Source organism: Clavelina lepadiformis, chromosome 5 (genome assembly GCF_947623445.1).
Source record: "Clavelina lepadiformis chromosome 5, kaClaLepa1.1, whole genome shotgun sequence".
In the NCBI taxonomy this organism is placed as follows: Eukaryota; Metazoa; Chordata; class Ascidiacea; order Aplousobranchia; family Clavelinidae; genus Clavelina; species Clavelina lepadiformis.
The window spans coordinates 14,761,998-14,789,119 of NC_135244.1; the positions used below are offsets into that span (position 1 = coordinate 14,761,998).

General features: G+C 36.2%; 3 protein-coding genes across 11 annotated transcripts; 1 reads left to right on the forward strand and 2 right to left on the reverse strand.

Moving 5' to 3' along the window:
* The first annotated feature begins 156 nt into the window (after positions 1-156).
* LOC143461040 (uncharacterized) lies at positions 157-8,108 on the forward strand. The gene is made up of 20 exons (XM_076958787.1): positions 157-322; positions 594-719; positions 1,280-1,421; positions 1,912-2,075; positions 2,305-2,442; positions 2,614-2,835; positions 3,052-3,333; positions 3,524-3,826; positions 3,980-4,112; positions 4,219-4,406; positions 4,483-4,680; positions 4,755-4,886; positions 4,966-5,145; positions 5,303-5,545; positions 5,644-5,965; positions 6,271-6,491; positions 6,583-6,691; positions 6,824-6,883; positions 7,069-7,133; positions 7,219-8,108. The coding sequence occupies exons 1-20, from the start codon at positions 250-252 to the stop codon at positions 7,800-7,802; spliced, it is 3,885 nt and encodes a 1,294-aa protein (XP_076814902.1). The 5' UTR covers positions 157-249; the 3' UTR covers positions 7,803-8,108.
* LOC143461041 (uncharacterized) lies at positions 8,011-12,908 on the reverse strand. Of its 7 annotated transcripts, none has more exons than XM_076958792.1 (12): positions 12,691-12,908; positions 11,889-12,019; positions 11,660-11,739; positions 11,522-11,578; positions 11,065-11,201; positions 10,757-10,863; positions 10,424-10,543; positions 9,728-9,801; positions 9,493-9,613; positions 9,153-9,377; positions 8,739-8,850; positions 8,011-8,655 (listed from the first exon to the last, which is right to left on the reverse strand). In XM_076958792.1, exons 1-12 carry the CDS (start codon positions 12,877-12,879, stop codon positions 8,524-8,526), a joined length of 1,485 nt encoding a protein of 494 aa, XP_076814907.1. In that variant the 5' UTR covers positions 12,880-12,908; the 3' UTR covers positions 8,011-8,523. The 7 variants fall into 7 exon arrangements, with proteins under 7 accessions (XP_076814907.1, XP_076814906.1, XP_076814904.1 ...); XM_076958791.1 differs by having other exon boundaries at positions 9,153-9,365; positions 9,493-9,610; positions 11,453-11,578; XM_076958789.1 differs by having other exon boundaries at positions 9,493-9,610; positions 11,453-11,578.
* A 4,550-nt stretch (positions 12,909-17,458) lies between these two features.
* LOC143459123 (uncharacterized) lies at positions 17,459-27,114 on the reverse strand. Of its 3 annotated transcripts, XM_076956103.1 has the most exons (10): positions 26,943-27,114; positions 26,698-26,829; positions 25,374-25,947; positions 22,834-22,893; positions 20,453-20,853; positions 20,039-20,129; positions 19,692-19,869; positions 19,267-19,497; positions 18,456-18,728; positions 17,459-18,355 (listed from the first exon to the last, which is right to left on the reverse strand). In XM_076956103.1, the coding sequence occupies exons 5-10, from the start codon at positions 20,655-20,657 to the stop codon at positions 18,080-18,082; spliced, it is 1,254 nt and encodes a 417-aa protein (XP_076812218.1). In that variant the 5' UTR covers positions 20,658-20,853; positions 22,834-22,893; positions 25,374-25,947; positions 26,698-26,829; positions 26,943-27,114; the 3' UTR covers positions 17,459-18,079. The 3 variants fall into 3 exon arrangements, with proteins under 3 accessions (XP_076812218.1, XP_076812217.1, XP_076812220.1); XM_076956102.1 differs by having other exon boundaries at positions 20,453-22,893; positions 26,698-26,821; XM_076956105.1 differs by lacking the exons at positions 25,374-25,947; positions 26,698-26,829 and having other exon boundaries at positions 20,453-22,893.
* Between the last annotated feature and the right edge of the window lie 8 nt (positions 27,115-27,122).

Consider the following 27,122-nt stretch of genomic DNA (forward strand, 5'->3'; position numbering starts at 1 on the left):
TCTTCCCTGTCACATTAGTAAATAGTACTAGCTGCGAAATGCTCCACACTGGAAAAAGTCTCGCTAGCCATTGTTCACATAATTTGATAAATAATCGCCAGAGGCTATGCATGGACAGTAATTCGTTTTTCTTTGTATTTCTCGCAAGTCATTTGAGTAGGCATTTAGGCAAGTACATCAGTGATAGTCGAATAATTGTGGTTATTGTTGATACAAGTTCATAGCAACTAGTGCGGAATCGTGGGAAAGATGAAGCTTAACTACTTGGTAGCAATATTTTATATTACTTTAATCAAGTACAAGACAGTGGGCCAACAAGCAGGTATGTATTACTCAAAATCTCGGAAGTTAGCTCTGTGGTACAGGTTGTCAGATGTTTCTTGCTTTTTAACTCAGTTTCGGAGTGCAAAGCATTCCTGTTTCACTTTTTATTAACCGTATGTATTATTGTAAGCATTTTGCCCAAAATCTCGTTCTAATGAAGGGCAAATATGCTTCGATACGTAGGCTAATGAGCTAACTTGAAACAAAACAGTCGAGGGAAGTTGAATAGCGAATGAAAATTCAGCAGTTAATCAACTGAATGTTTGCAGGTGATGAAATAAACGTAATAAATTTCTTCGACGCAGTAGATGAAAGCCTTAACGACACAACTAGCACAGAAGCAACTACCACAACAACTTCAACCACTACAATTCCAGCACCTGTCGTTGATGGCAGTACGTTTCAATTATAATATTATTATACTATAACTGCAGAAAGTTTGTGATTATGCTACAGTTTAAAATTATTTACTGTAGTGTTGTGACTGTATAATGTGCACACCAAGGCTGATAGAGAGAGGCTATGTATGAAATAGTTCCATTTGAATTCAACCCCTGACAGATCTAGATTTTAATTCTTGCAATCGACAACATGATAGCCACAGCCCGCAGGTTCCCTCAACGCTCAACACAGGCCCCCCGTTTAAGATCCTACGAAATCCTCTGAATCTTTTTCAAGGATCCCAGTTTAAGAATTCCCACTCTACTTATATTATGCCAGAATTTACGATGATCGCATGAACAGTTTTACTGCATTCCGTAACTTTATTCCCGTCTAGCATGTATTAATTATGACATTTTTATGGCAAAAATTATGTCTTATTTTAACGACTTTTTTTCTTGTGAATTCATTACCAGTCATGTATGTCATGCTTTTGATAACATATGGTGTTACTGACAACTACTGATATTTGTTGAATTCATTAATCCTCAGTTACGCTGTGCTTTTTCTCAAGGTTTACCAGGCCCAACGAATCTCCGTAAAATTAGTGCTACTGAGCAAAGTATTACTTTTGGCTATAGAAAGCCCGATGATTTCACTAACAACTTACGGTACACTGATTTCCTTGTAGAAATCCAGAGGAACGACTCTGGCAGGTGAGGCGAACTTCTTTGCTGTTTATCGTCGATGTCTTAGAAACAACTACTGTGTTACCTTACCAATTTATTTTAGAGATGTATGCGACCTTTATACAAATTGTTATTTTACACATTTGCCAGCAGTTTCTACACTTTTTCATCAAACCCAAATAGGCTTTTTCATAAATGGTTCAGTAACAAGGATAGGCCTATGCGTTTTTTAAGAGGTTGCCAGCACGCTCATTTTTAGGATGTGGTAGGCTTTAGGCTATGGCTATGCCGTAGTAGAAACAAAGTATGTCATGTGCTCATGTGCAATAACCAAACTAATTTTAACCAATTAATATGGCCTGCTTCCACGGAACGAAAATGCCTTCGGAAACAAAGTGAAAAATTACCTTACAGGAAATGGCTGGGCACAAATGCTCAAATAATTCAATTGATTTTTTAAAATAAATTTAAGACAAAATAAAGATATACAAAAAAGGTTAAAGTGGTTCTTTTTCAGGCGATGGAACGAGGTGGTTCCCAAGAACAACAATCCTAATAATTTAGTTTTAAGTGGATTAATGGGAGGAGTGCTGTACACAATACGGATCAGATCTCGTAGATTGACATTGTCTGGTCAATACGTTATCTCCGGGGTCACATCGCAGATAAATGCTCGAACAAGTAGGCAATGCACATCTAGCTAAACTACGAGTAACTGCATGATATATGGTATTTCGAGAAACCCTGTATGGAAATAAACTGACTGTATGGAAGTCAACTTTGTGATACATTTTGATGCCCTGGTAATACGTTGGTAACAATCTTTCCAACAATGGTTACCGATTTATTTGTCACCTTGTTTTTATATTCACACCTTGTACTATAATTCACGAAGCTTACTGATTTCTAGGACCACCACCAGCCACAGATCTTGATGCTGTTCGATCTGAGTCAAACTGGACGCAAGTCGTGGTATCTTACAAGTTAGCTCCAATGGAAGTTCGAGGCAGCCAATACGACCGCTCAAATTTGACTTATTCAATTGAAAGTACGTAACTTATATTTTCGTATGATTGCATTGTATATGTATTATTATACAGTATCATATTAATCGACGTCTTGTGTTACCTGCTGTATTTACCACGTAACTGCCTTTGAAAGGATTTGACATTAATTTTCATTCTTATAATTTTTGTTTTTAATTCGATGCTATATCCAGGTTTAACACCTGAAGAAGACGCTTTTTATGAAGCGAAGACCGTAACCACCGAACACGCACGTCTATACAGCGTGCTTTCGGGGAATAGGGGTCAACCACTTGTAACTAAAACCCTTAATCTGGTACCGGGTGCCCCTTATAGGTACACAGTGGTTACATACAGTGACCGAGGAGATATTGATCCAACAGAAAGTGTTCCGGAAATTCTTACAAAAACAATAGGTCAGTATACTGTAGATATTACGTTACTATTATTTAGTATTATTGTACGTAAGTGCGATCATGTATTATAGCCTATGTAAAGTAATAGCGATGGATATGTATACAAAATCTTTATTTCTCACTATGGCACGCGTGACTGACGACGAGGTTTACGTCACTTGTATACGATGCATACGCTTGGCGGTTGAATTAAACTTATGACCATAACTTTTTCAGAGTTGCCAAAGCCAGTAAACCTCACAAAAGTAGGCTTCAACGCAAGCACTATCAACTTATCATGGGACACATTACCCGCTTTGGAAGGCATAACCAGTTACAATGTGTCATGGTCTGAAGTTCGCCCGGGAAACCTATCTGAAAACGGCAGTGTTGAAGAAAAAGAAATTTCAATTCAAAATCTCATTGCTGGCGCGCTTTACCACGTCAAAGTATTTGGAATACGAAAAAATGCCCGCTTTGGCAAAAAGACTGATGAAGCCGACGGTTATTTCAGAACAAGTAATTGAGTAACGAACTGAAAAACTCGGTTTGATTTCTTGTGTTGAACGTGTTATATATCTTGAAGTTGTTAAGCTACAAATGAGCGACTACTGCACAATGGTGCCGATTAAATTATTATCTGAAGGCTGCATTGAATAGGCCTACTACATATGTTTGTTGCAGTTTTAATGCGGTATAACCTTTTCAGAACCACCTCTAGTAGAAAATGCACAAGTGACCGAACGTAATCAAACCTCATTGGTTTTCAAATATTCTTCTCCATCTTTTGGTCGTTATACGCAAATCAATGCAAGTTATCAGGAGGTCGTAGAATATGGAGCAGAAAGCATTCGACCAGATTCTGTCTCTTTACTTGGTCGTTCTAATAATCAGATAATTTTAAGAAAGTTAAAGCCAGGAGCTTTATACCAAATTAACTTCACGACTTCAAGTGAAGAAGACTTGGCTGTAGACGCCACATACAACACCGCCGTCTTCTATGGCAGGACAAGTAAATGTGGTGTTTTATTCTACCAATCGGCATGTGTCAGTGTATCAGTTACGAATTAAACCGGTTAAAAATTTAATTTTCGCAAAAACAAATTGCTGTTGGCTATACACTCAACATTTACGGCGGTTAACCAATATAATGTTTTCATTGTAGACCCATCAGTACCCCGGGACTTCAGCGGGGAATCGGCAAGAGGAACTATTGCTTTGACCTGGAATAGACCAAATAGCGTATACTTGGGAGCGATATGGCGTTACAAGATTGACTACTATCGTGAAGGATTTAGGTGATTAGAATAATACAGTTGTTTCATGTTATAAATATAAAAATTTGCAACGTTGGGTGCTTCTCATTCATTACAATTTAAACCGTAACGAATATTTTTTTGGTAGAAACCAAACATTGTCTCGCTGCCAGTCGAACCGAGCACAGGTGCAGAAGATTACCTTGCCCAATCTGCTGTCAGGAACAGGATATTACATCACTCTTGCGATGGTGGCTGGAGAAAGTTGTAGAATTGAAAGCGCTACCGATTACATAACTTACAGCCTAACACAGGGGCCAATATTGGTTTATACACGTAAGAATTCAAATAAGGAATGTATGTTACGCAGACTTAATAGTTTGCCGGATTTTGACAATCGTGTTTTCTGCAGAGCCCAGTCAGCCAAGGATAAAACTATGGAAGCAAATCACACTGAACACGGTTCGTATTGTTTGGTGGAGTCCTTCCGATGATGACGACCGCTTTGATTATTACCAGCTGGAGGTTAGAAGGGTGCAAAATGCTCAAAGAGATAACAGAGCCGCCGTACCGTCCGAAGGAGGAAACAAATCCTTTCAGATTGACAAAGGTTTGTTTCTGCGCTGGCCTTGCAGGCGTAACCAAATATTACTTTGTTCTGTCATTGATATATTTCTGTTGCAGGCGAGACTGAATACGACTTGACATTGACTCAAGGAGCGACTTATCGGGTAAATCTAGCTACAGTTGCTGGAACGGACGGAGGGAATAGCCAAAGCATCATTGATAACCAGAACACAGTTCGCTTCACAACTTGTTGGTTTTTGTTGACAAACTTTGATTCAAAAATTCCCCCTTGGTTGGGTATTTGTCATTTAGTTGTGTGTTTCACCAGGGCACCGCTACTATGACCACTTTCTCTTTCCACGTCTCGAGTGGAAGTTTACAACCTGCGGAAGAAGTGGCAGATTAGGTCCCAGTCAAGTACTCTGCGATAACGCATACTTGAAAACCAGCTTAGAGAATATTGTGGTGGTTAAGAATGGAATTCAACACTGGACGGCTCCGGTCGATGGTATAGGCTATATAGACTTTTCTTGGAGCATAAAATATCTCTAATTGTCAAAGTTTGCATTAATACTTTTCCTTTGGTCAAGAATGTTGTCATTGCGCAAGCTTGTGATTGTTACGCAAAGAAAAGACTAATTAAACCTCCGAAACTATTTGATCAGGGTTGTACCGAGTAGTTGCAGCCGGTGCCGGATACGAAGGGTCAGGCGGTTTAGGAGCATCGGCCTCCGGTTTATTTCCGTTGAAAGAAGGTGCCTTATTAAAAATCGCTGTAGGTCAGCGAGGATCGTTTCGGGGAAGTGGATTCATACCAGGAGGAGGAGGAGGGACGTTTGTCATATCTGGAGCATCGGGAGGTCGCGGAATGATAGACTGGGAAGCAAACACTTCTCTGATTGTTGCTGGTAATTAATCGTGATGACAGTTAACAAATAGCAATCCAAAACAAGCTAATTCGCATGATTTAGCTCCGGCAGAATTAAACTGCATTATTCAATCTTAGGAGGAGCCGGCAGCACTGGAATTGGAAGTCCAAAGTCGCCGATATCTAACGCTCGTCTAAGTTACAATGGCGGAAACGCGTCCGAAATTGGATCCGGTTTCGGACGAGGTGGGATCGGAGAAGGCAACTTTGCAGAGCCAGGGATGAGAGGTGCTCAGGGCACTGGAGGAGGTGCTGGGTTCAATGGAGTGGCGGAAGCTGCCGTGGTGCTAAACGTTGGCGACTCCTCCCTTCCCGCTGTTGGATTTGCTTCGTTTGAAGGCAACAAACAAGGTCTAAACGATTCTGAATTGTCAAGACTCATTCCGTTGAGCGGAGGAAGGTTGGTGATGTTGTAACAGGAATTCCGTATAGCTTATGAAATTCTAAACAACTCGATATCGCGTGGAAAGATAAAACACGATACATTTCACCAGTGAATAGTGACGGTTGTGGGCTGAGTATAAAATATAATCATATATACCGTATGATATGTTTTTAACGGAGTGACACTAATTGCTTGCGTGCATAAGATCATAGGTGCTATCCTTATTCCAATGTTTTTGAGAACAATTTTCAATCAAGCCTAAAAATGATCATAAATGGCATCTTGTTTGAAATATTAATAAATTTGTTCCAAACACCCAGGTACCAGTACAGAGACTTCAGATTTTCCGAAGGAGGTTTCGGAGGCGGTGGCTCCAGCTACTCAAGCGGAGCTGGCGGAGGCGGTGGTTACAGTGGTGGTGGGGCAGGCCCAATAGGAGGATACTCGGGAGGTGGTGGCTCCTTTATAAGGTTTAGTGGCGGTCAGGAGGACGGTGAAATAACCAACGATAAACCTGGATTTGTCACCATCACTCTCATTGGTTAGTTTCTTGTGGTAATTCTCAGCTCAGCTGTTTAATGCAATGTATCATTGAATAATTTTTTGGTGATATTGTGATCTTTGTGTTGCAGGTCTTCCGTTAGAACCACCAATTCCATTGGCCTTTTACCTTGCTATTGCGTTTGTAATCGGAGTTGTTTTAACTTTTCTTTGTGCTGGTTGCCTTTACGGCGTGGCGAGGTTGGTTTGTTGCGTATGAGATTCAACTCGTTTTACGTTTACGATACGGACAGTTTTACGTCGCTGTGGGCTTAACGACCTACAACTAAGAAATATAATTACTAATTAGTGATGTCTTGTATTGTTTTGCAGAATGGCAGATCGTTATTTGAATCCTAGAGATAACACGGAATACGATGCAAATGATTTCAGGTATTGTTGTCTTGCAAGTTGATTAAAATTTCATTGCAGGTATGATTTTGTACATGTAAGGAAGTGGTTAAAGACTTGCTATTTTCAAGTTACAAACACTTTACAAATGCATTAGTATTATATTCAAAGATGTGAATTAGTATTAGTGATAGACTGGCAGTAAATAAACTTTATTTTCAACCCAGATCGGCTTCATCTTACCAGAGGCAGAACTCTCCGCGACCACCAGACATATCACAACTTGACAAAGGTTTGAATACCATTTATCAGCACATATTTTCTAGTATTACTAAGCCAACTTTAATAAACTATAGCAAGAAAACTGGTTTTTACAGGTGATGAACGAGACGACGATTTCTCATCGGACAGCAGTGAAACTGAAGAGGAAGCGGAGTACAGCGTCCGAGATGTCGATGAAGGAAAAGTGCGAGAGGACCCGAAACCTCTACACGCGTGGCCATCTGGGTTGAATAAGTATGACACAAGCGAGATGAGGATGGAAGAGGAGGAAGAGTCGGATAGTGAATCCACCGTGTCCAGTGTCTCATCTATGGCAACTGGTTTCACGGAGAGCAAGTTTGACGTTGATAGCAAATCCGGCAAGTTACGTTACCGAGGAAGCAAGGTTTCCCGGCCCAACTCTTCCTTTACCGGATTCGAGAGCACAGACCTCGAGACTTCAACAGTTGCTGATAATGACCCTAGTGAGGACAGCAGTAACAGCGATGATTCGTTTCCTTCGGCACCTTCGTCTCCTCCACGCACACCTACTGCACCTGAGGAGCTTGCATCCGAAGAACAGAAGCAAGAGTTTCGGCAGCGACTTAGCATGTTTCATGAAATGGCCCTAAAGGCGAAGACTTCAGAACCGCAGCATTTCAAGCGTCAACCTAAATTCGTTCCAAAAACTAACTTATAAAATCTAAACCCATTATTATTGCGGCATGGGCTGCAAGGGAGGGCCAGATCAAATCTTCATGGAATTTTCATTTATAATTTACCTTTGTAACAGCTGTTTGTTTAAACGTTGGTAATATGGTGTGTACAACTGTACATTGCTGTACTTCGATATATCCTACTTGAATAAGACATACATCGTAAATTTCCATATAGATGCACTTAGTGTATACAGTACATTACTTTACAGTGTATTTTTGAATTGCAATGCTTCACAGTCAACTTAACAATAAAATTGTTGAAAATAAAATAAACTAAATCACTGGTATTAATCGAAAAAAATCTTCGTCAATAATTAATGCACAAGGTGTATTCGGAAGAATTAGATTGCCATTCGGCAGTATTTCAAAGCGCAGATAAAATTTTATACAGAAGTTATGTCACGAATATGTAAGGGTGGAAAACGTATTCAAGTAAGCAAATCTATGTCATGACAATTGCCTCATATCAATTTAGGTAAACTCAATTTAAATTGAGAAGTTTTAGAAAAGCTAGACGAATAGCAGGTAGATATTAGGAATAAAAAGCAGTATAAAATAGTTCCCGTATGGATGAAGAAACGGAAATGTATGAAAATACTTGACACCGTCAAACAACAGAAAACATATTATTTCTACAGCAGATTAAACTTCAACAGCTATAATAAAACAAAATATACGCTACAATAATAATTTTTACGAAGTTTATGACGAAGTAGTTTTGTTGGATCCACTATGCAATGACAAAGAATCTCCAGTAAAAGCACGAAATCTGTATTCAAGTTGAGGATCATTCGACATCTTTCTACCAAGTAATTGGCGCTGGAGGTCCCGGCTCTGTTCCAGGACAAAAAGAAAAGCTTTAGGAAAATAGTAAAGACAGGCAGGTTACAATGCGTGGGGTCAAGTCTTTGACAAACCTGTTGGTTATTTTCACCAGCCGAATCATTCGATTTACCCCGCAGCTTCTTCAATTGGTTGTGCATCTCGAAGGAATGCTGCTTGATCTTTTCCTGGATCGCATCATACTTCCTGTATTCCATTAAAATTAAGCAGGTAACCATAGCATCAATTATTAGTAAGTCGTCGGGTTACTTATATTAAACACGGTGGGTAAGCAGAGGCGTACGGCTAAGCTCAATCTGATGTCAATAAAAAAGATAATATATACAAAAAAGCCATAAATTGTTTCTTTCTAATGCAACTGATTAAACCTCAATTCCTACCTAACGCAACACCCTGCGTGAATAATAACAAAATGCACTGGTACCTAATATAATTTTCTCAAGCAAATAAATAATTTCAAATACTCGTACAAGCTGAGTTGGCCTCACTTCTTTATAATACTCGGTTGGCTGGCCTTGCTAAAACGGAAGCTTGGGCAAACTTGGGAGATCACTTTACTTTTCTCAGTTGCATTTTCAGAAGCTATTTTCTCTGCTTTGTTACGTTTCTTCTCGTTCACTGCGTTTGGTATTTCAACAAATAAGTGAGTCCGCTTGCTCAACGTTTTACTGAGAACTTCTTCGGAAACTTTTTGCGCAGGGCTGAAAAAATAACTGCGTAATCTATCTCTTTGTCAGTCAGTTCATAACGGCTACACCGATGCTGTCTATAGCAATAGCTGTAGAGCAAGACAATATTTAAAACCTTTTAAAGAGGTAAGAAAATCACCTCTGCGCATGCGGCCCAGGCAAAACAGGTTCAACTTTTTCTTCTCTGACGTCATCGTGAACTTGAATAGGGCCCGTGTTGACGGCGTATGGTGGTTTGGGTTTCGGTAGCGGTTTGTCTGCTAATTTTACAACTTGTTATATATCTCAGTTACCGTTGTTATTTCACTGAAACTACGTATTTACGTTTGTACTCATTTTATATTATTTTTTGGTTAAAGTTTTGATAAAAGCACCTTTCTTTAGAGGTAATTTGTTGTGCTGTCGTCTTCTTGTTTCATTTCTCCATTCTTCGAGTGCGGTGGTGTCCCTTCAGAAACACGGATTGTGTTACAAATGAAATGCAACAGTAAAGTACAAATAAGAGTATCTGACTTTAATCTGCAAAGGATATTGCCTGCTGCTAACCTCCGACTTACTGTGCGTCATTTCGACTAACTGCACTTCACCTTTCCCTGTCTGTGTTTTGCAGAAGATTGACTGTGTTTTTTTAGCCTTTTAATTCAAACAATCGCGCTTGGTCAGAGGAAAACACAAACCACAGGAAACGCAAAGTGCAGTTAAAAACAGGAACACTCTCAACACTACGAAGTATACAGAACTACTTATCGAAAACCAAGTAAGATGTAACAATAACGCAAGATTTACGTGTGTTAAAGAAAGCGTTATACATGCGCTGGAATACATGAAAATGAAAAAAACAACTGTACAGAGTTATACTTAATAAAGCAGCCATACCATTATCATTACACGATAAGAAGTTTTAATTACGTGAAGATGTCCAAGCAGCATTAATTAAAGCAACATTTGGCACATGCAATATAAAAGCTGAGTTTAGTAGAGTGGTCAACAAAAGATCTACTGAAGAATGATGATGAAAAAGTGAGAAAAAATAATAGTGTGTTTATGGTTTAACCAAAGATTTCACTAACTTCCTTCTTTGATCAGCATGAGCAATTTTCTGCTGCTTTATCGTCTGAAGTTTCTCTTTTCTAGTGTCCTCTTGTTGCTTCAGATGGAGCAATGACAGTTCTTTTTTTCCTCCCCGTGACCTGAATAAAATCTGTGTTGTAGCAATGTAATCTGAACAAAACAGTCCCCAAAGTGCAGTCTTTGGTTTCTGATTACAAACGTACGACATCCATAAATAATGGACTGAAACAAGACACTACAATGAGTATCAAAAAGAACGTTTATAAAATACTTTAACGTAGATCAATTGAAAAAATTAAATTAGAATAGATTCAACGTAAATCGTTACATACGAGTTACTTAGTCCTTCAAATAATCCACTCGTTTGACTTATTCCTTTGTATTGTTGATATCTGAGAGGCTTGTTGAGGGAAGCTGATATCGGGGTTGACCCATGGCGCTAAAAAATTTACAGTAAACTTAAATGATTTAAGAATATAACACATTGTCAACAAAGAAGACGCTACATTGCTTCAAATAATTAATTATCATCAGTTGACATTTTTTTAGGTAAAAACTTTGCTACAATCATTAAATCTAATAGCACAATAAACCACATGGCGTGTTATTATATTGACCAAGAACAAAATCTTCCGCCTACCACTAGTTCATAATCATCACTCATAGGTGACGGAATATTTCTCCCAGTTAAGTTGATCGCTTCAGTGAGAATCTCCTCATCAGATGTGGACGCCGTATCATCAGATATATTTAGCTTTTCTGCTTTTACCTCTTCAGCTGCAATTGTTTTCAATTATATATAAAACATCTGTGTAAACATCAAACTATGCAAACAAACAACAGCATAGACATGTAATACATCTGTGCTTTATTTAGCATTCACTGTTCATACCATAACAGATTACCTTACATTCACTAGAAAATTCTGAAAGGACTACTGCCTGCAGGTATATTGCAGATGTTAGCACTACTAATGTGTTTTCAAATAACTTATATTAAAATCACGTATCAATATTGAAAAAATATACTTTCATCGGCGGTTTTCCTTGTTCTATTTTGCAGTTCTTGATAAAGATATGATAATATGACATACACACCCTGGTCTACTATATGCTGGGGTGGCATGACCAATAGATTTCCACGAAGACTCAATCCTAGGAAAAAATAATAACAACATCATGCGTTGGATACACTACAAATACAAATCATGTAGGTGCCAAACAAAATAAATGTACCTGTTAATGACTTGGTCATCCCAAGTTGTAAAGGTAAATGTGACAAAAAGTTGCCTTCCAGCAGAAGATTGTTTAAACATCTGAATTATATTTGAACAAAGGGTACTTAACAAGCATATAAAATTTTGAATCATGAATGAGGGTCAGTAATATGACTGAAACAAATTTAAACGACATGCCGTTACTTACTTCAAGAGACTAAAGAGATAGCAAATTAGTTCATACTTACTGATGCCTTCCAATTGAGGTTGGGAGTGATTTTAACCTATTGTTTCGTAAGTCCAGCCATTCTAGTGCAGGTAAACGATCAAAAAAATTGTCAGGTAGCTCACTTAAAATATTCCCTTCCAAGTAGAGTTGCTAGAAGCAAGAAGATGTTGGTATAATATTAAAATCCATGCTATATCTTATTAAATATCTGACAACTGAAAACAAACAAACAATTAGCACAACACTCAATGCATGAAAATATACATCCAAAGGAAGCTTTTTCCTTAAAATAAAAATTGAAAAAATATTTAAAAAGTTTTAACGTAAAACAAATATTTACTAAGTTTCTCAGTTTTGTGAGAAATTATTTTAGCAGCACTTCAGTATATGCAAAACTACAGACTGTAAATTTTGTAAGTTGAGTAGGCGAAGTTTATTTTTAACAAACATTTGAGCATATAACAGAAACCAGATGTGCACATCTGGCTTTTGTCATCATGATAAACCGTTGGCTTTAACCTCTGATGTTAGAAACATGGCTACAGATTGATTGTGTTCCAGAATGTACAGAGTTCACAGAATAGTGTATAATGAGTGAATATAATTATAAGTGGCAGAGCGTGCAATAGCTGCAGAACAAACTTTTAAGCTTGTACAAGTATCAAATTTTGTCTAAGCAAGATAAAGTTGTTAAAAAAGTACGAACATTGAGCGAGCACTAAAGAGTCTTTTAATGAATATAAACTATTGTCTATTTACTGCTGAATATACACACTGCACTATGCACTGAATATACACTATTTCAACAACAAATTACTTACCTTTAAATGGGGTAAAATAAATAATTCCATGGGAACAGATGACATAGATCGATTAGCCAAGTCCAAATAAGGACTATCTGGTTTTTGATTATTGATTAATTTAACAATTTCATCTTTCTTTTCAGCTAAACTTCCACCTTTTAAATTTTCAACTTGATTTTTAATATTAGACTTTTCATCAGTACGCATGTTAACATTCAACTTGTTTAAAATAGTATCACCTTGAAACAAGTAAAGCACAATGGGTTAAAGAATAGAAGATAGAATAGAAGAAAAAATCTATATAAGTTTTTACATTGTTAGCATCAACATAGCTTGAAAATAAAACTAGAAATTTTCTATTCTAGATAACTACTGTGGACATATAGGCAACAGGCAAGCTCCAGTTTGTTAGTTGCTAATAGCTTTCAGCGCTCAGGCTTTTTAGGTTTTGTATTGTTTATTTTTCGTCATTAACTGTGCGGTGCGTAAGTTACGAATTACGATGCTAAAAATTGTAGTTATAAAACAATAAAAGTTGTAGCCAAACCTGTAAGTGCATGCTAAAGCACATATTTTTCTCATAAACGCAAAGATAAAAAATACCTTGTTGCAAGCATATTCCTGACGTACCGTAGTTTCTATCTATGCAAACAGGCAAAACTACTTGAGTTAACATACTTTGTGCGCAAAGGCCCAGACAATGCACTTGGGTTACGGCGTTATGGTACCGTACTCAAACACATTGTCTACATGTAATGCCTGAATGCTTTATTTAAATACAAATTAAGCCTTGCTTCCAAATACACCACAGTACATAAGTTGCTGGATGTACAGACATAACCTAGCGTCTTCATAACTAGGTTACAAATAACCATGGATATCTTATATACATAGTTTTTGTTTTGTTTGTAAATGCAGTAAAATAAAACATTTTGAATATTCCTGCTGTTGCTGTGTTTAAATAATTAAAACAGTTTGGTATAATATTAATACTACTTAATTATCTAACTCCTAATCATCTCCTAAACATCTAACGCGAAAAGTGAAGCTAACAATATGTCGTTGGACGGGGGATTTGTCGTTTGTTTAATATTTTATTGCAAACACAGTTGTCCAATGTATATACCGCATAGGCTATATTCCATATTGAAAGTATTTCAGTTTTCAATACTTTGTAATTGCCAAATTACAAAATACTGTCCTAACAAAAAACTATTTTATTCAATCAAAACTAGCAAATATTTTTGCCGAAGTAGTTCACTTCGTAAAATAAATTTCAAATTAACGGTTAAAATACTGTAACCAATAACAACAACACCAAGATCAACTGGCTTTGAAACAAGTTCGCAACTCTATCACAATTTATTAAACCGTTTTTGTTCTTTTATTATTACCAGATCATACTTTAGCACATATAGTCGACGCTTCATTACAACTGCAGCGATCTCTGGTTAGTTGATCACGTGTCTGCGTAAATAAAGTCCTTTTCGATCACCTGTCTTCCATGAAGGCTACGTGTCCTTCTCTGCTAGCACAACTTGCAGACAAACAGTAGCATAAAACTCAAACTAAAACGTTTTTTCGAACTAATGAAACATAATACGTTCTCTGACATCCTGCCAGCATAAGCATTCATTGCACTGCCAATGATAAATATATGTGAAGAATGCCCCGAAAAGTCCGAAAGTTAAAGGCCATGTGGTATGATTGTGTAGAGCTAAACGCTACACAACTTTACTTGGATACCCTTGGTGTGAAAGTTTAAGTAAAAGTCTACCCAAACTTGTCCGTAGGAAAAATCTTATTTCACAAAGAATGACAATATTGAATGGCATGTCCTTTTTGGATCAGAATTGCTGCAATTGAGGGGCAAGTCCAAAAACAAGTTGATCTTATCAGTTCTGTAACCATTTTATTAAGACTCGAGTCAAATCAAGTCGTTTAGGAAGTCAAGTTAAGCCAAGCTAAAACATCATGCAACTCAAATCGAGTCATTCCATTGACTATACGTTTAACCGATTGTTCGCAACGAAATCAAATGTCTGTAATTCAGTCGGTCAATAAATTAACAACTAAGATTTAATGACTTGCATCAAGTTACTTTCCTGAGACTCGAGTGAAGTAAAGCCATTTTAAGCGTTGACTTGAGTCTCGAGTCATTACAATACTGGATCTTATATGAAAGATCACTATTATCTGAACATTGTGGTAAAATACTTTTGAAAAATAATTCGTGGTTAAGTACAGTTATCGGAAAAAGAAAATCGCAAAAAGTCTCAGTCTTTGGCCTTCGGTGTGACGTTGATAAAAGCTGTGGTTATGTCATAGATTAGTCAAGTTGCTTGATAACATGCTGCTGTTGCTTTCCTTGTGCGGTATTCAATGGAAGTCAGAAGTGCAGGTAATAGGAGTATAGCCTATGTCCAGTTAGGCGTCATATAAAAAAATTACCAACGTGAAGCATTGTTATTTAATAAATTACGATTGTTTTAATTTAGACGTAAAAAATCTGGTAACCCAATCGTTTCGTCCGTGAAGTTGGGGTATCCTTTGGACCGCATAGGCAAACCGGGACCGTACTGGCTGCCGTGGTTGGGCTATAGGCTGTCAGTATCACCTATCAAGCTATTGCTACAGCTGTAACAGATACATACGTGATATACAATAGGTAGATACTATGGTTGCCACCAGGCATAATACTCATCAAATATAAAGCTCAACTGGCGAAAAACAGAACTTTATTTTCTGCCGACATTTCACTCATTCGGGTTAATAACAAAAGGTGCTCGCTCAGCTGGTGAATTAATTGTTTTATGAACCACCGTTTCGCAAATCCATGCGGGGGAGCTTTGTCAGGGCAGATTAATTACAATTAGAGAATAGTAAATATTTTTGAAAACTACAAACATATAAAATTACCTAGATACGAGCAATAACTAAGAAACGATTATGATGTAAGAAACGCAAATCACATGATAAACCAAAGATAATTATAAACTAGCAGTTAAAGACAAACGAATATATATGACAGGTTTAAGTAAAGTATTACGAGTAAATAGGTGACAATAGTGTGTCTTTTTTATCGTTTATTACATCCTGTTTCGAGTTAATATAAAACGATTCCATAAATTTTCTTTTTCAGTAGTCTGATTCGAAATTAAGTACATGAGCATTCTCCCAATCTACCATGTGTTCTTTTTCCAAGGTATGTTTGCTCAAAGAACTCTTTTCGAATCGAAAGTTTTTTTGCCTTGGACTTTGCCTTTTTGGACTCTTTAATCTCCAAAAGTAACAAGGGTACACTCTCTTCTTCTGTGTATCGTAAACCTACTGCAACCGCTATTTGGGTTTTCATTTCAAAATCATCTTGAACACAAACAAGCAGTGGTAATTACTTTATTCCATCGCGCCCATGCTCTTACTTCTACTATAACATCGTTGAAACAAGAAATGAAAGCTGTAAACGAGTCTTTGCAGTTAAATGGCTACGCAAATTAGATTTTAAGTAGATGTAAGTTTAAAAATAACGCCTACCGATCAAACCGATTTTTTTGTTGTATTTCCGTATATTTCCAATGTTTCTGAGAGAGTGAGACGGATCTTAGTAAGACCGTATTTAAGCCTGCTGTAAAAATATGTAATTAACTTCCTTCTCCTAAAGACCGGGTACCACCCAACAAAAGACAAGGGGCGATTTATGAAATTCCAAGCCAGGATTGCAGCTTTAAATACATTGGAGAACCAAACGCTCTCTCTTGACTAGGATGACAGAACATAAAGGAGATATCTCCAATTTTCGACATGAAAAAACTTCTTTGAGTAAATATACTTTGGAGCATGAACACGCCATTAATTGGAAGGGCGCACGTACTTTGGATTTCGAACAAGATTATTGGAAATGTAAACTCATAGAATTATTTTTTATAAACGAACGTGATATTGTTATTCATGATAAAAAGGACACCATACTTTCCCCAATTTATTCCAAGTTTTTTGCACGATCACAGTTAATTTCTATTGTATTCCTGTTTCTTTTAACTAGGTGTTTTATATAAACAATATATTTTATTACAGTATTATAATCATTTCTATGCATGCATGGTTTCATTTACATTTTTTGATGCAGGCTACCTGTAGTACGGTCGTATTTGACAGAATCTTATTACTGCATATCTGCGTATGAGCTTACAGTTATATAGCCTAGCATATACCGTAAGCAGCGTACATTCATTTTTTACATAATCGATCTACTTTGTGCTCATATTTGAAAGCGGCTTCTTTAAACATCCAACAATGCAGCTCAGACTTAATAAAATATTTTTCAACTGATTGCGTGGCCCAATTTCCGCGAAATACAATGGTTTTCCCAAAGCCTTGTTTTCAATAATAAGCCTACTTCGTGGTAGGTAAGCTTTTATTCTATTTCTTGGTAAGGTATATTATCGAGTGCGACCTATTTTTACTTTTTTTCGTCAATATTTGTTGGACTTGTATTCGAAGAAGAATAATACATCGAGCTTTAAACATCAAAAACTTGGTGTTGTTTCGCTGCCTGTTCCAATTCGTGTACTCGTGTCGGGAAACGGTCAATCAAGTCACGTCAAGTTACGAAACGTTCAATCAGTTATCATCCTTACGGTCCGCGAGGTTAAGTAAGTTTTGAGATTTGGCCCCTGGTGCGATTGAGTTTGACACCCCTGATTTACATCATTTATTGGCGTATAAACTACATAATAGAGCATTAGACCTACTAAGTTAAATACAAATATTATTGAAATTCATACCACTCAAATATAGTAAATAGGCCCACAGTTAAGCTAATTGTTAATATTTTTAAATTACCCCAGAAATATAAAAGATAGTAGTATAATTTCAGGATCGTATCGCAAATACAAACCATTAAGTTATTGCGAAAGTAGGCTACAGTTGGCTTATCAACAAAAGCTGTGCACGCTTATCTGGAACAGAAGCAATTACTCGTCTCAAACATTATATTATTCAAGATATGTATCTGCACTGATTGTGCAACTTCTGATATATTCATTAACTCCGGAAGACACGTACAGTATGTTAATAAAATCGTGCAGGCCTATCTCACTGCTCAGACAGCATGGCCTTGATGCTTTCCTTCAGCTCGTGTTTAAGAAAATAAAAGGTTACCTTGAACACAGTTAACACAATTTCATGTGCGATCCCAATTATGATTATAGGCCATGTAGCTAACATAGGGAGAGAAAAAAGCGCAGAAAATAAAGGCGAAAAAATTACTATGTAATAATGCATTTAAGCGAATCGAGTATACTTACCTAGACAACAAACTACAACAAAATCAGCAAAAAATCTAAATAGTTCAATTATTAAGCTAAATGCAAGTGTAGTCTTAACACAAAGACATGTGGGATGGATTTCAATCGTTTTTCAACATTTTTCGGAATTTGTCGCTTACAATGGACAAATTATAAATTGTTCTGCAAAATGCCACTGTAAAGCAGCACTCATCGTAGTGCACGTTGTTTTTTGAGCAGATCTGTTTTATATGAACCGAAGCCTCGCGTAACCGGTCCCGAGGTAATCGTGGAAAAGAATGATGCTCGTGATGAAAGTTGAGTCCTCCATGCAACCAATCCATCCACCAAGGGCATGTGATGTTTAGATTGCAATCAATCATGCTCCGATAATATTCCTAAAAAGTAAGTATGGTATAACGTGAAAAAAATATTACATTTGAAAACGTGTAAACAGACAAGTGAAAATGTGAAAACGGTTATAGCCAACTTTCTTACTTCGTTTCGCTTCTCTGACATAGTATAGAATCGTTTGCTGTAATGATTCAGCAACAACTGTACGTGAAGAATTCCTTCTCCAATGCATCCACACCAATATACAAATACGATTTTTTGCCAGCTTGTAAAATACGACAAAAGTAACACCACCCAAAACCAATGAGCAAGCAACGCAGCCCAAACGTCCAACCTTTTCTCTTCCCGAAAGGAATCGACTATTATGCCAATTCTTCCAAGACCAACCGTAATTGGAACGAAAATAAAATGCTGAATCTAATCAAAAGGGAATAGAAACAAAACAGATAAGAAAACCACATAAAACGTTTAAGAAAATTGATTGAGTGTTTTTAACAATATTAGCCTGTTCCTTGATTTGGAATCCACAATCCAGTCCAAAACAATCATTGCTAATTGACCAAATGATCAGAAACTATTGCCCATGTATATATGGTATACAGAATAACGGATCTTATTTTCACTTGCCCACGCTGATATTTTGGTCTTTGTAATTGATATCTAAAGTCTATTGAAAAATAATAATCAAGTGCTAGCAGGAAACGATCAGTTTATTCAATGGTGGTGGGGCTGACTGTGCAATAGTCTGGCAAGTTAATAGCATGCATATTATCTTATGATGGAAGTACGCTATACATGCACCTTCATAGCTACAGCTCATATCACTTCGTACTTCTTATTGCAGCTGCAGCTGGGTCGGGTTAATTTACATTCAATGCGGTCATATGTATACAATTATACATATCCATCGCGGAGAAGTTTCTGAATTTATTAAGTTCAAGCAATACGTTTTCACCTTAACAAAAAAGGCTTGCCAAGATGCTGTGTGAAACGGGAAAAGCAGGACGTTTTGAGCCCAAAGCGCCTCCATCGCCTGTGGGTCAACAAAATTTTCCTCAGGCTCAACCGTATTGGTGAAGGCGTGATGAATGATGTGTTTGTCTTTCCACCATCGGGCGCTGATGCCAAAGCACACTGTTCCGAAAAACACTCCAACTTTTTCATCCCACAGCCGGTGTTGAAAGAACTAAACAGTTAAAAAAGATGAGTTAGAATTTTATTCTATGGAACTAGCCTACAACTAAGTTAAGCCCAAATCATAAAGAGAGCCTACTGTTCTTCCAAAGCATTTTTTGTGCATTACAATTAAGTTAATGATTCTGCCATCATTTATACTAATTGGTTTACTATTATAACTTATTACTTCAAAATCCTATTTACCTGTGTGTGCATAAAATCGTGCATAAGCATCCCACTTTGTTGCCAAAAAAGAGCGAGAAACACACCTGTCAATATTACACAGAATATGTTCTCGTCGGCTGCTCCAGATACAACAAGGCAGAAAACCAAGACAATTATCAAAAGTGTCGTGATGGACTTCCTTACATACCATCGAAAACTGAAAGCATCGTAATTACAATTTACAAGTGTTATAAACTGTATGTCAAGATAGTAAATATGTAGGATTCTTTATTGTTATGTACGATGGTATAAGAAATGTAAACAAACTTCTCGAAAGTCGTTCCTTTGTTGCCATTCCGATATGAAAAGGCTTCGACGTCCCTTACCTATTGTCATAATACCCTTCAGTCCTAAATTTATGCTCGAGGTCATTCATGCAACGATCGAAGTTGCCTAGGCTGAGACTGTAGCATCCAACTATAAAACAACAAAACCATTTCAAATAATTTGGGTAAAATACCTTGATTGTAGTTTTTATCGTTCCGCAGTTTGATGTAGACGGTATGCGGAGACATGACTTCCGCCAGAGTACGCAGCAATACAGATAGAAAACTCCTACTAAAGTCAAAGCTCAAAAGTAAACTGACGTTTAAAAATCCCGTACACCAGAAAGTATTCTTTGTGATTGATACTATATTCCTGGCGGCAAACGTAGTATTTTCAAATGGAAGTTTGACTGGAAGCACGGTTAACTGAACTTTCTTTGCTACAGTATTATTTACGGTATAGGAGGGATATACCTGGTGTCCGTTTTTCCAAGACGTTATGCTTGTGCATGCTGTCAATGACGCAGGTCGCATCATGTCCGACGAATTTTTCAATCACCTTGCCACCAGGATGGTAGTCAGTGAAGTTGCTAACGTCGTACCATCTGCCACGATACCCTATTAACTTCTTGTTGTTGTCTTCGTTTTCGATTGCCAAGGATTTTGACTTCTTCGCCATTATTGAATTTTTTATATCAAACTGATCGTGCACGACTTACAACGGTAATTCCGGAGCCAAGATAATATTCAAGTCATAAGCAGCTACAGCAACCGTCCTTACGTCCTTACGTTCTTACGTCCTTACGTCTTCTAAGGCTCCGTGATACATCAAAAAACTACAGCGATTGATGTATTTCTTAGCAATGGTACATGCCCTGTAATAGAATACTTGTGTTATCGAATACCGAAATTTCTTATATACCTAGCTTGTATACCTCCATCATGTACTTCCTGACATCAGTATTTACACAGAAGTTATACAACACCTTTATCTACATTCAACTGGAATTCTCGGTGAATGGCTCCTGATTGTGAAGTCTGGCCTCTTACCGATATATGACGCTTGTAACTCAGGATTTGGCTGTGGACGACTATACTGCGTAGGTTGAATTCAAATTAGTCGGTTATGAGGCAACGCATCCTGTATCTACGCGACATAAGCTGAATTGCATATTGAACTCAAAGGATGCAAAATTCATTTAATTTTACTTCCTCACAACTCATATAAAGCTTGCATGTAATTGTATAACCTTTATTGTATATGCGAATTAAACTTTTGATAGCTTATATAGCCTTGTCACAAATTTGATTTCATCTTTTCCGCTGTAAAAATATTTTTTTAAAACCGACATACAACAGGATCATTTTTAATTAAATACATATCAACCTATCCAGTGTTGGTCTGCAGAAATGATTTAATGCGTTTCGACTGGGTAATACACTGCGTATTTAAGGGGAGGCCATTGAGTTATGGCTCCCCTCACCAACCCAACCCAACCCAACGAGATCAGCTATTACCTATAGGAAATGTTATAATAGGCGAGTATACGGCATTTTAAAATTGTTGTGTAGAGCTTTACAAAATGGTTGTATACGGCGTTTCAAAAGTATACACCATAAGTTACCAGCTATTGTACGTAGACTATAAATATGAGAATACGTTTCATTTTTTAATATGATTCCCAAAAATATAGCTTTTCGTCAATGCTTCATTTAGACGTAATCATGACAGCCATTCATCGACATGTCTCTTGCTCGCGACTGTTGTGTAGAGCCAATCTGGGAAGCAATTGCCCTATATCCGGAATGGTTCTCTGCAATGTTCTTGGCCCCATGCACACTGTACAGTGATGTTAGGGCCTCTAGATCACAAGCCATTATGTCCAGCCAGCGGGCGTGGGGAGCCATCCACGGTGTTTTCAACCTTCTTTTACATTGTTAAAGAAATACTCCAGTCCAATATTTCCCTAAGATCGGCTTTTCGTTCTGGTGCCATCACAAAGAAAACCAACAATGCTAAACAACTTAAAAAGGCGAATATCCACAATTAAGCAAGTAATTACAGTAATTAACATTTGCATATCTTGCCAGTGTCTTTTGCTTTCAATTTATTGTTCAAAATTATTGTACAGAATATGTCCACCAACTTAAAATTAGGGGCAAATCCAAAAACAATTCAGTTCAACAATTACATTAGTGGTTAAGCCGTTATTGCTAAAATTGTATCGCAAATTTGGTCCCCTATTATGACAGAGACGGGGGTCACAATGTAATAAAAAATATGCTTTATGACTGGGGTTTGTATAAGGTATGGTAATATAGTGGTAGATTAGGTAACGCGGTTTGGAGAGTAAATGATACGTCTCCGTATGTAGGTGATTGGTAGCAGGTAATGTTTATTTTCAGCATAGGAACGTTACAGATAAACAGTACATGAACTGGTGAAGCATTCTTGTTTTTACAGAAGCTACCGGTACCGGACTAAGCTAGAATCAACAGTCAAGACTAAACTGTGCTGTAGGGTAGAACATTAACCAGTACAAATAGACCGACGATAAGCCAGTTTAGGCTTATTTCACGCAAAATAATCCTGATATACACTTAAGTACGCTTTAATTATACACATTACTATTTAATTGTATACCGCACGAAGCATTCTATTCATATTTGATTCAAATACCTGAGTCATCTCTATTGTTTCTTTTATTGTGACATAATCAGAGCTCGATCTACGTCATAATTAAGGGACATAATTTGCATTTTTTGCCGCTTATTTATGGCAATAACTGCTTAACCACTACATGGTTAAATTCAACTCAATTACATAGTTAAATACATAGTTACATTCAACTCACAGTTGAAGTGGAAATCACCCGTTACCTCAGTTGCAACTTCTTGTAAAACTTATGATTTTTCTAAAATACATTTATAAGGGGTTGTGTAAACTTGAATAAATTTATGCCGTATGAAATTAAGCTCATAAAAATCGAACTAAATTTTTTTTTAAATCATGTAAATTTGGACAAAGTTTTACAAATACAAATAGCTTCATGGAAATTCATGTAAATCTAAATAAATTCATATAAAATGAACCAATTTTATTTATACATAAGAAATGTTATGTAAACGCAAATAAAATGAAATTAATTGTTATGAAAACAAATAAACTTTATAAAAATTAAAATAGATCCATAAGACTTCAAATAAAATTTCAAAATTTAAAAAAAAATTAAATTTAGTAAAGAAAATTCATAAAAGTCATATGAAATAAAAAAAAAATACAAAACCATAAAAAGTTGAATATTCTCCAAACCAATTCTTTACTTAATTCAAATGAAAGTATTAGTATTGAAAGTAGTCTAACAATATACTGAAAAAACATTTTTCCTACCAAACAAAAAAGTGATATCAGCAGTACACTGTGTTAATGTCTTTGATTTCAAAATAATGAATTTATTAAACTTGCAAAAACTCATTCAACCTCAATTCATATGAATTCATTTTAGTTTATACAAAGAATTAACCAATAAAACAATTGTCTAGTTTGAAATTTATGGGCATGCAAGAACGGCAAACAACGAATAAATCCAGCTAGTGACAATTTTACAAATGTAATTTGTTTTCAGCCTGTACAAGCTTATTTAATATCTTATTTAATTTGTAAGATTTTCTTTGAACTTAAATATACTTATTCGAGTTTTGATAAATGTTTTCCAATTTTAATAAAAATTATTTCGTTTTATTTATTTTATACTAAACTGTTTTAATTTGTTCAAAATTGTTTGATTGTTTAGTTTATACATTAACCGGAATTGGTAATATTATTCAAATTAACGTGAATTTGTACGCGCAAGCATTTGAATTTTTATTACTATAACGATTATTTTCTCGTTCATGTAGCCAGGCTTAATTTCACATTTACGGTGAACCGCGACACCTTTAACTGCACGTAACTGCACGTAACTGCACGTAACTGTGAGTAACCTTCAACTGTGAGACTGTGTAGCGTTATCACGCTAATGAAACAAACCGATGATCTTCGAAAAGCCACATTTTATTGGTCTCGGCCAGACGCCGACTCAGACTCTCCCCCTAAAAAGCGCACAATCTTTATATATAACAAAGGTGCCAAATCACGTGATTAAAATAGTTAACAAACGCGTAAAAGGTGCTGATTGGTAAAAACGCTTCAAACGAAAAGACGATGATAAGTAACAACACAACATGTGAGGAACAAAGTCCGTAACATTACTTTTTAAAATTTCTATGAATTTTCTATTTTATAAAAAATTAATCAAATTTACACAAGTTGCTTACAAATTTATTCTAAATCATAATTTTTACAAGAGGCGGAAAATGATTTAACAAGTAACTAACCTGCTTGAAATGCGAACAAGTAACTATACAGATGAACCGGTAATCATTTTTCAACCGCAAACAAATATAGGCTTTAAATTAACTTATAAACATAGAAATAATTTTTAATCATACTTAAAAGTAATAGATATTTTAGGTCACCTACATATTCGGTAAATACAGCTCTACTAGATTTAAAGATTTTTACAATTGTCCAATTATGAGCCGCTTGAGGATCTTTTTAAAAACAAGTAATTGTCAATTATGAATGATTAAGTTCTTAATATGCAAAGTTATAAACCTTGAAAATTTTACTTCCTGTATATATAGGTTTGAAAAAGTTCATTATAAACATACTTCTGTGTGTACAAACACAAATGCTCTACCGCAAAACTTTTTGAATGCAGATAAATCTTTATGCGAACATTCTATTTTTCTCAATCTTTTACCTCCCTGTTTTTGAAAGATTGAAATGTTTTGCATTTTTTGAAGAGTGAACATTTTAAACTTTCTGTTTTTTTTTCGAACAAACATCTCAGTGTTGATTCCAGCCTATTGATAAAATTTAAAGATAAATACAGGGTGTGCCAAAAATCACATTAGGAAGCCTCAAAATCTTAAGTCTTCTTGCAAAAACCGGCAAACCCGCTTTCGAACAAAAACGAATTGAACAAACAAAAAATGGTTTGGTACACCAATAATTACTTGTACCCCAACAAATTGCCAGACTGCATGTTTGTCACTAGACGCAGCAATTCTGGCAGACATATATTCTTGCAATTATATTTTCAGAGAAAAGCACATACAAAAAAAACTATTTGTGGGGCAGTAAATTGAAAACATGTTGGAATATTTTGTCAAAGGACTTTACGATGGCAGTGCAACACCACCAAAAAATAATCAAAATTGCCTAATTGTGAGGCATATATCCAAACTTTAGTGAAAGACAGATAATTTCCCGCCAATACAAGCCAAATTTTGTAAACATTTTTGTCATAAAACAAGCAGAAATATAAGGAAAATATTAGATAACTTTTACCTTCAGTCAGTTGAGTTTAGTAACGCATAAAATGTTTTGTACCATCAACAATCTCATCAAAACAGTACAAGACTTAAATCTATTTTTAAACATTCTTTCAATCTGAAAAATATACTTGAAATCACAGCATTACCAACGGCACACATGTTACTTGTTATCACTGAATACTGTTAAAATTGCACTAACAAGATACTACTCGCAGAACTAACACTAGAGTAAAAACTAGAGACAGTAAAAAACATATTTAGTAATCAGATGCTTAAGTGAACTCTATACAGCCATTAACAACATAAAAGAGAGCAACTACAAGGCAAGGTTTATAACTGCGGCAGTTGGAAACGTAAAGGAACTGAAAGAAAAGTCTGATTAAAAAATATTTTTTTTACGATTTCGGCAGTAGTGTTGGTTTTGTGTAGGAGTAGTCAGTTTCAATGCTTTGCTTATAAGATATTATTATTTCCCAATGCATTTATGTCCACATCACATAAGGACAAGTTGATTATAGTTAAATGTTCTGAATTCTGCATACGTTTGATAGTCATGTCTTGCGATTTGTACTTCCTCTAAACGCTAACTGCAAAAGCATAAAAATAAATTATTACTAAGGAAATCAAATTCAACACAAAAAAGTTTAAGTAACTTTACTTCTTCTGTGTTGTACTCAGTGGTGGCCTTAGGTTTGGGGAGCGACGAGGTAGGCCTATGGCGCGACTTAAGTTTAGGGATCCCAAAAATACAGGAGACATATCAATTTTTCCTATGGGGGTCCGAGGGCATGCTCCCCACATAATTTTCAATTTATATTGTTTAAAATGCAATAAATTTTGCTTTTCTTTCAAAAAGACTGCCTGAGATTTTTTGCGCATTATTTTCGATTTACGGCTCATTAAATTTTGCTCCATGGCCCCCAAGATCTCACACCCTTCATTTCTTTGTTGCTATCGAGCGCCTAATACCTCAAAGTTTTGTCAGCAAGGAACATAAACTTTTCTTCGTCTTGGTAAGATGTCTTAGATCACGTTTAAGCATCAAGCTATATGAAAGTAAGCTCAAAGTAGGGGTGAGCAATTCACAAGAAGTTGGATTTGCACAGTTTTCCCCTATTTTAAATACAGTTCATATATATTAGTCATAAGAAATGTTTGTTTTTAGAGTGTGTATACAGAAATAGGGGAGCCCCCTTGAAGGCCTCACCTTAAAGCCACTACTGGTTGTAGGCTACTGTTACACATAAATCACATGTTTGCTAAATTATTCACAAAAATTTTCACTTTTTTCTACACAAAGCTGTCGTTAAACATTTAGGTAAATATTTCTGACGAACCAGCAATGATTTTCATAATTAAAAAATCTCATCAGCAACTTCTTTCTTAAAGGTTTTTTGCTACTGGAAACCAAACAATAACAACAAACACGATAAACTTGTTGTCATCAACCTCCAATTGTACCTAAAAGGCTACCATTACAAAAACACAAAATACACAATTCATTCGTTGGTAATTAGAACAATGTGCTAACCTACTTAATTCTTACTATAATTATGTGTTATGTTATACAGTGCCTACTCACCATTGCTGGAGTCTCAGACCAAACAGCTGCAATTACTGCACTTGTACCTCTGACTATCTTCATGCTGAAGAACGTTTTTTCATAAACATTTATCCCTTATTCGTTAAACTCAGTATTAAACGTACTGTACCGACTATTTTCATTTATAGCCTTAGGCTTTTACTATTTCTATACTGTAAG

Excerpts from the sequence above, each read along its gene's own strand:
- LOC143461040 (XM_076958787.1), top strand. The coding sequence starts at position 250 with ATGAAGCTTAACTACTTGGTAGCAATATTTTATATTACTTTAATCAAG. Across the intron at positions 1,422-1,911 it reads CAGAGGAACGACTCTGGCAG|GCGATGGAACGAGGTGGTTC; the intron begins GTGAGGCGAACT and ends GTTCTTTTTCAG. Across the intron at positions 4,113-4,218 it reads TACTATCGTGAAGGATTTAG|AAACCAAACATTGTCTCGCT; the intron begins GTGATTAGAATA and ends TTTTTTTGGTAG.
- LOC143461041 (XM_076958788.1), bottom strand. The coding sequence starts at position 12,879 with ATGCGTACTGATGAAAAGTCTAATATTAAAAATCAAGTTGAAAATTTA. Across the intron at positions 10,864-11,064 it reads GTGATGATTATGAACTAGTG|CGCCATGGGTCAACCCCGAT; the intron begins GTAGGCGGAAGA and ends TAAATTTTTTAG. Across the intron at positions 8,851-9,152 it reads CAACCGAGTATTATAAAGAA|GAAGTATGATGCGATCCAGG; the intron begins GTGAGGCCAACT and ends AATGGAATACAG.
- LOC143459123 (XM_076956105.1), bottom strand. The coding sequence starts at position 20,657 with ATGGCGAAGAAGTCAAAATCCTTGGCAATCGAAAACGAAGACAACAAC. Across the intron at positions 20,130-20,452 it reads CTTGGAAAAACGGACACCAG|TTGGATGCTACAGTCTCAGC; the intron begins GTATATCCCTCC and ends GTTGTTTTATAG. Across the intron at positions 18,356-18,455 it reads TGTCAGAGAAGCGAAACGAA|GAATATTATCGGAGCATGAT; the intron begins GTAAGAAAGTTG and ends CTTACTTTTTAG.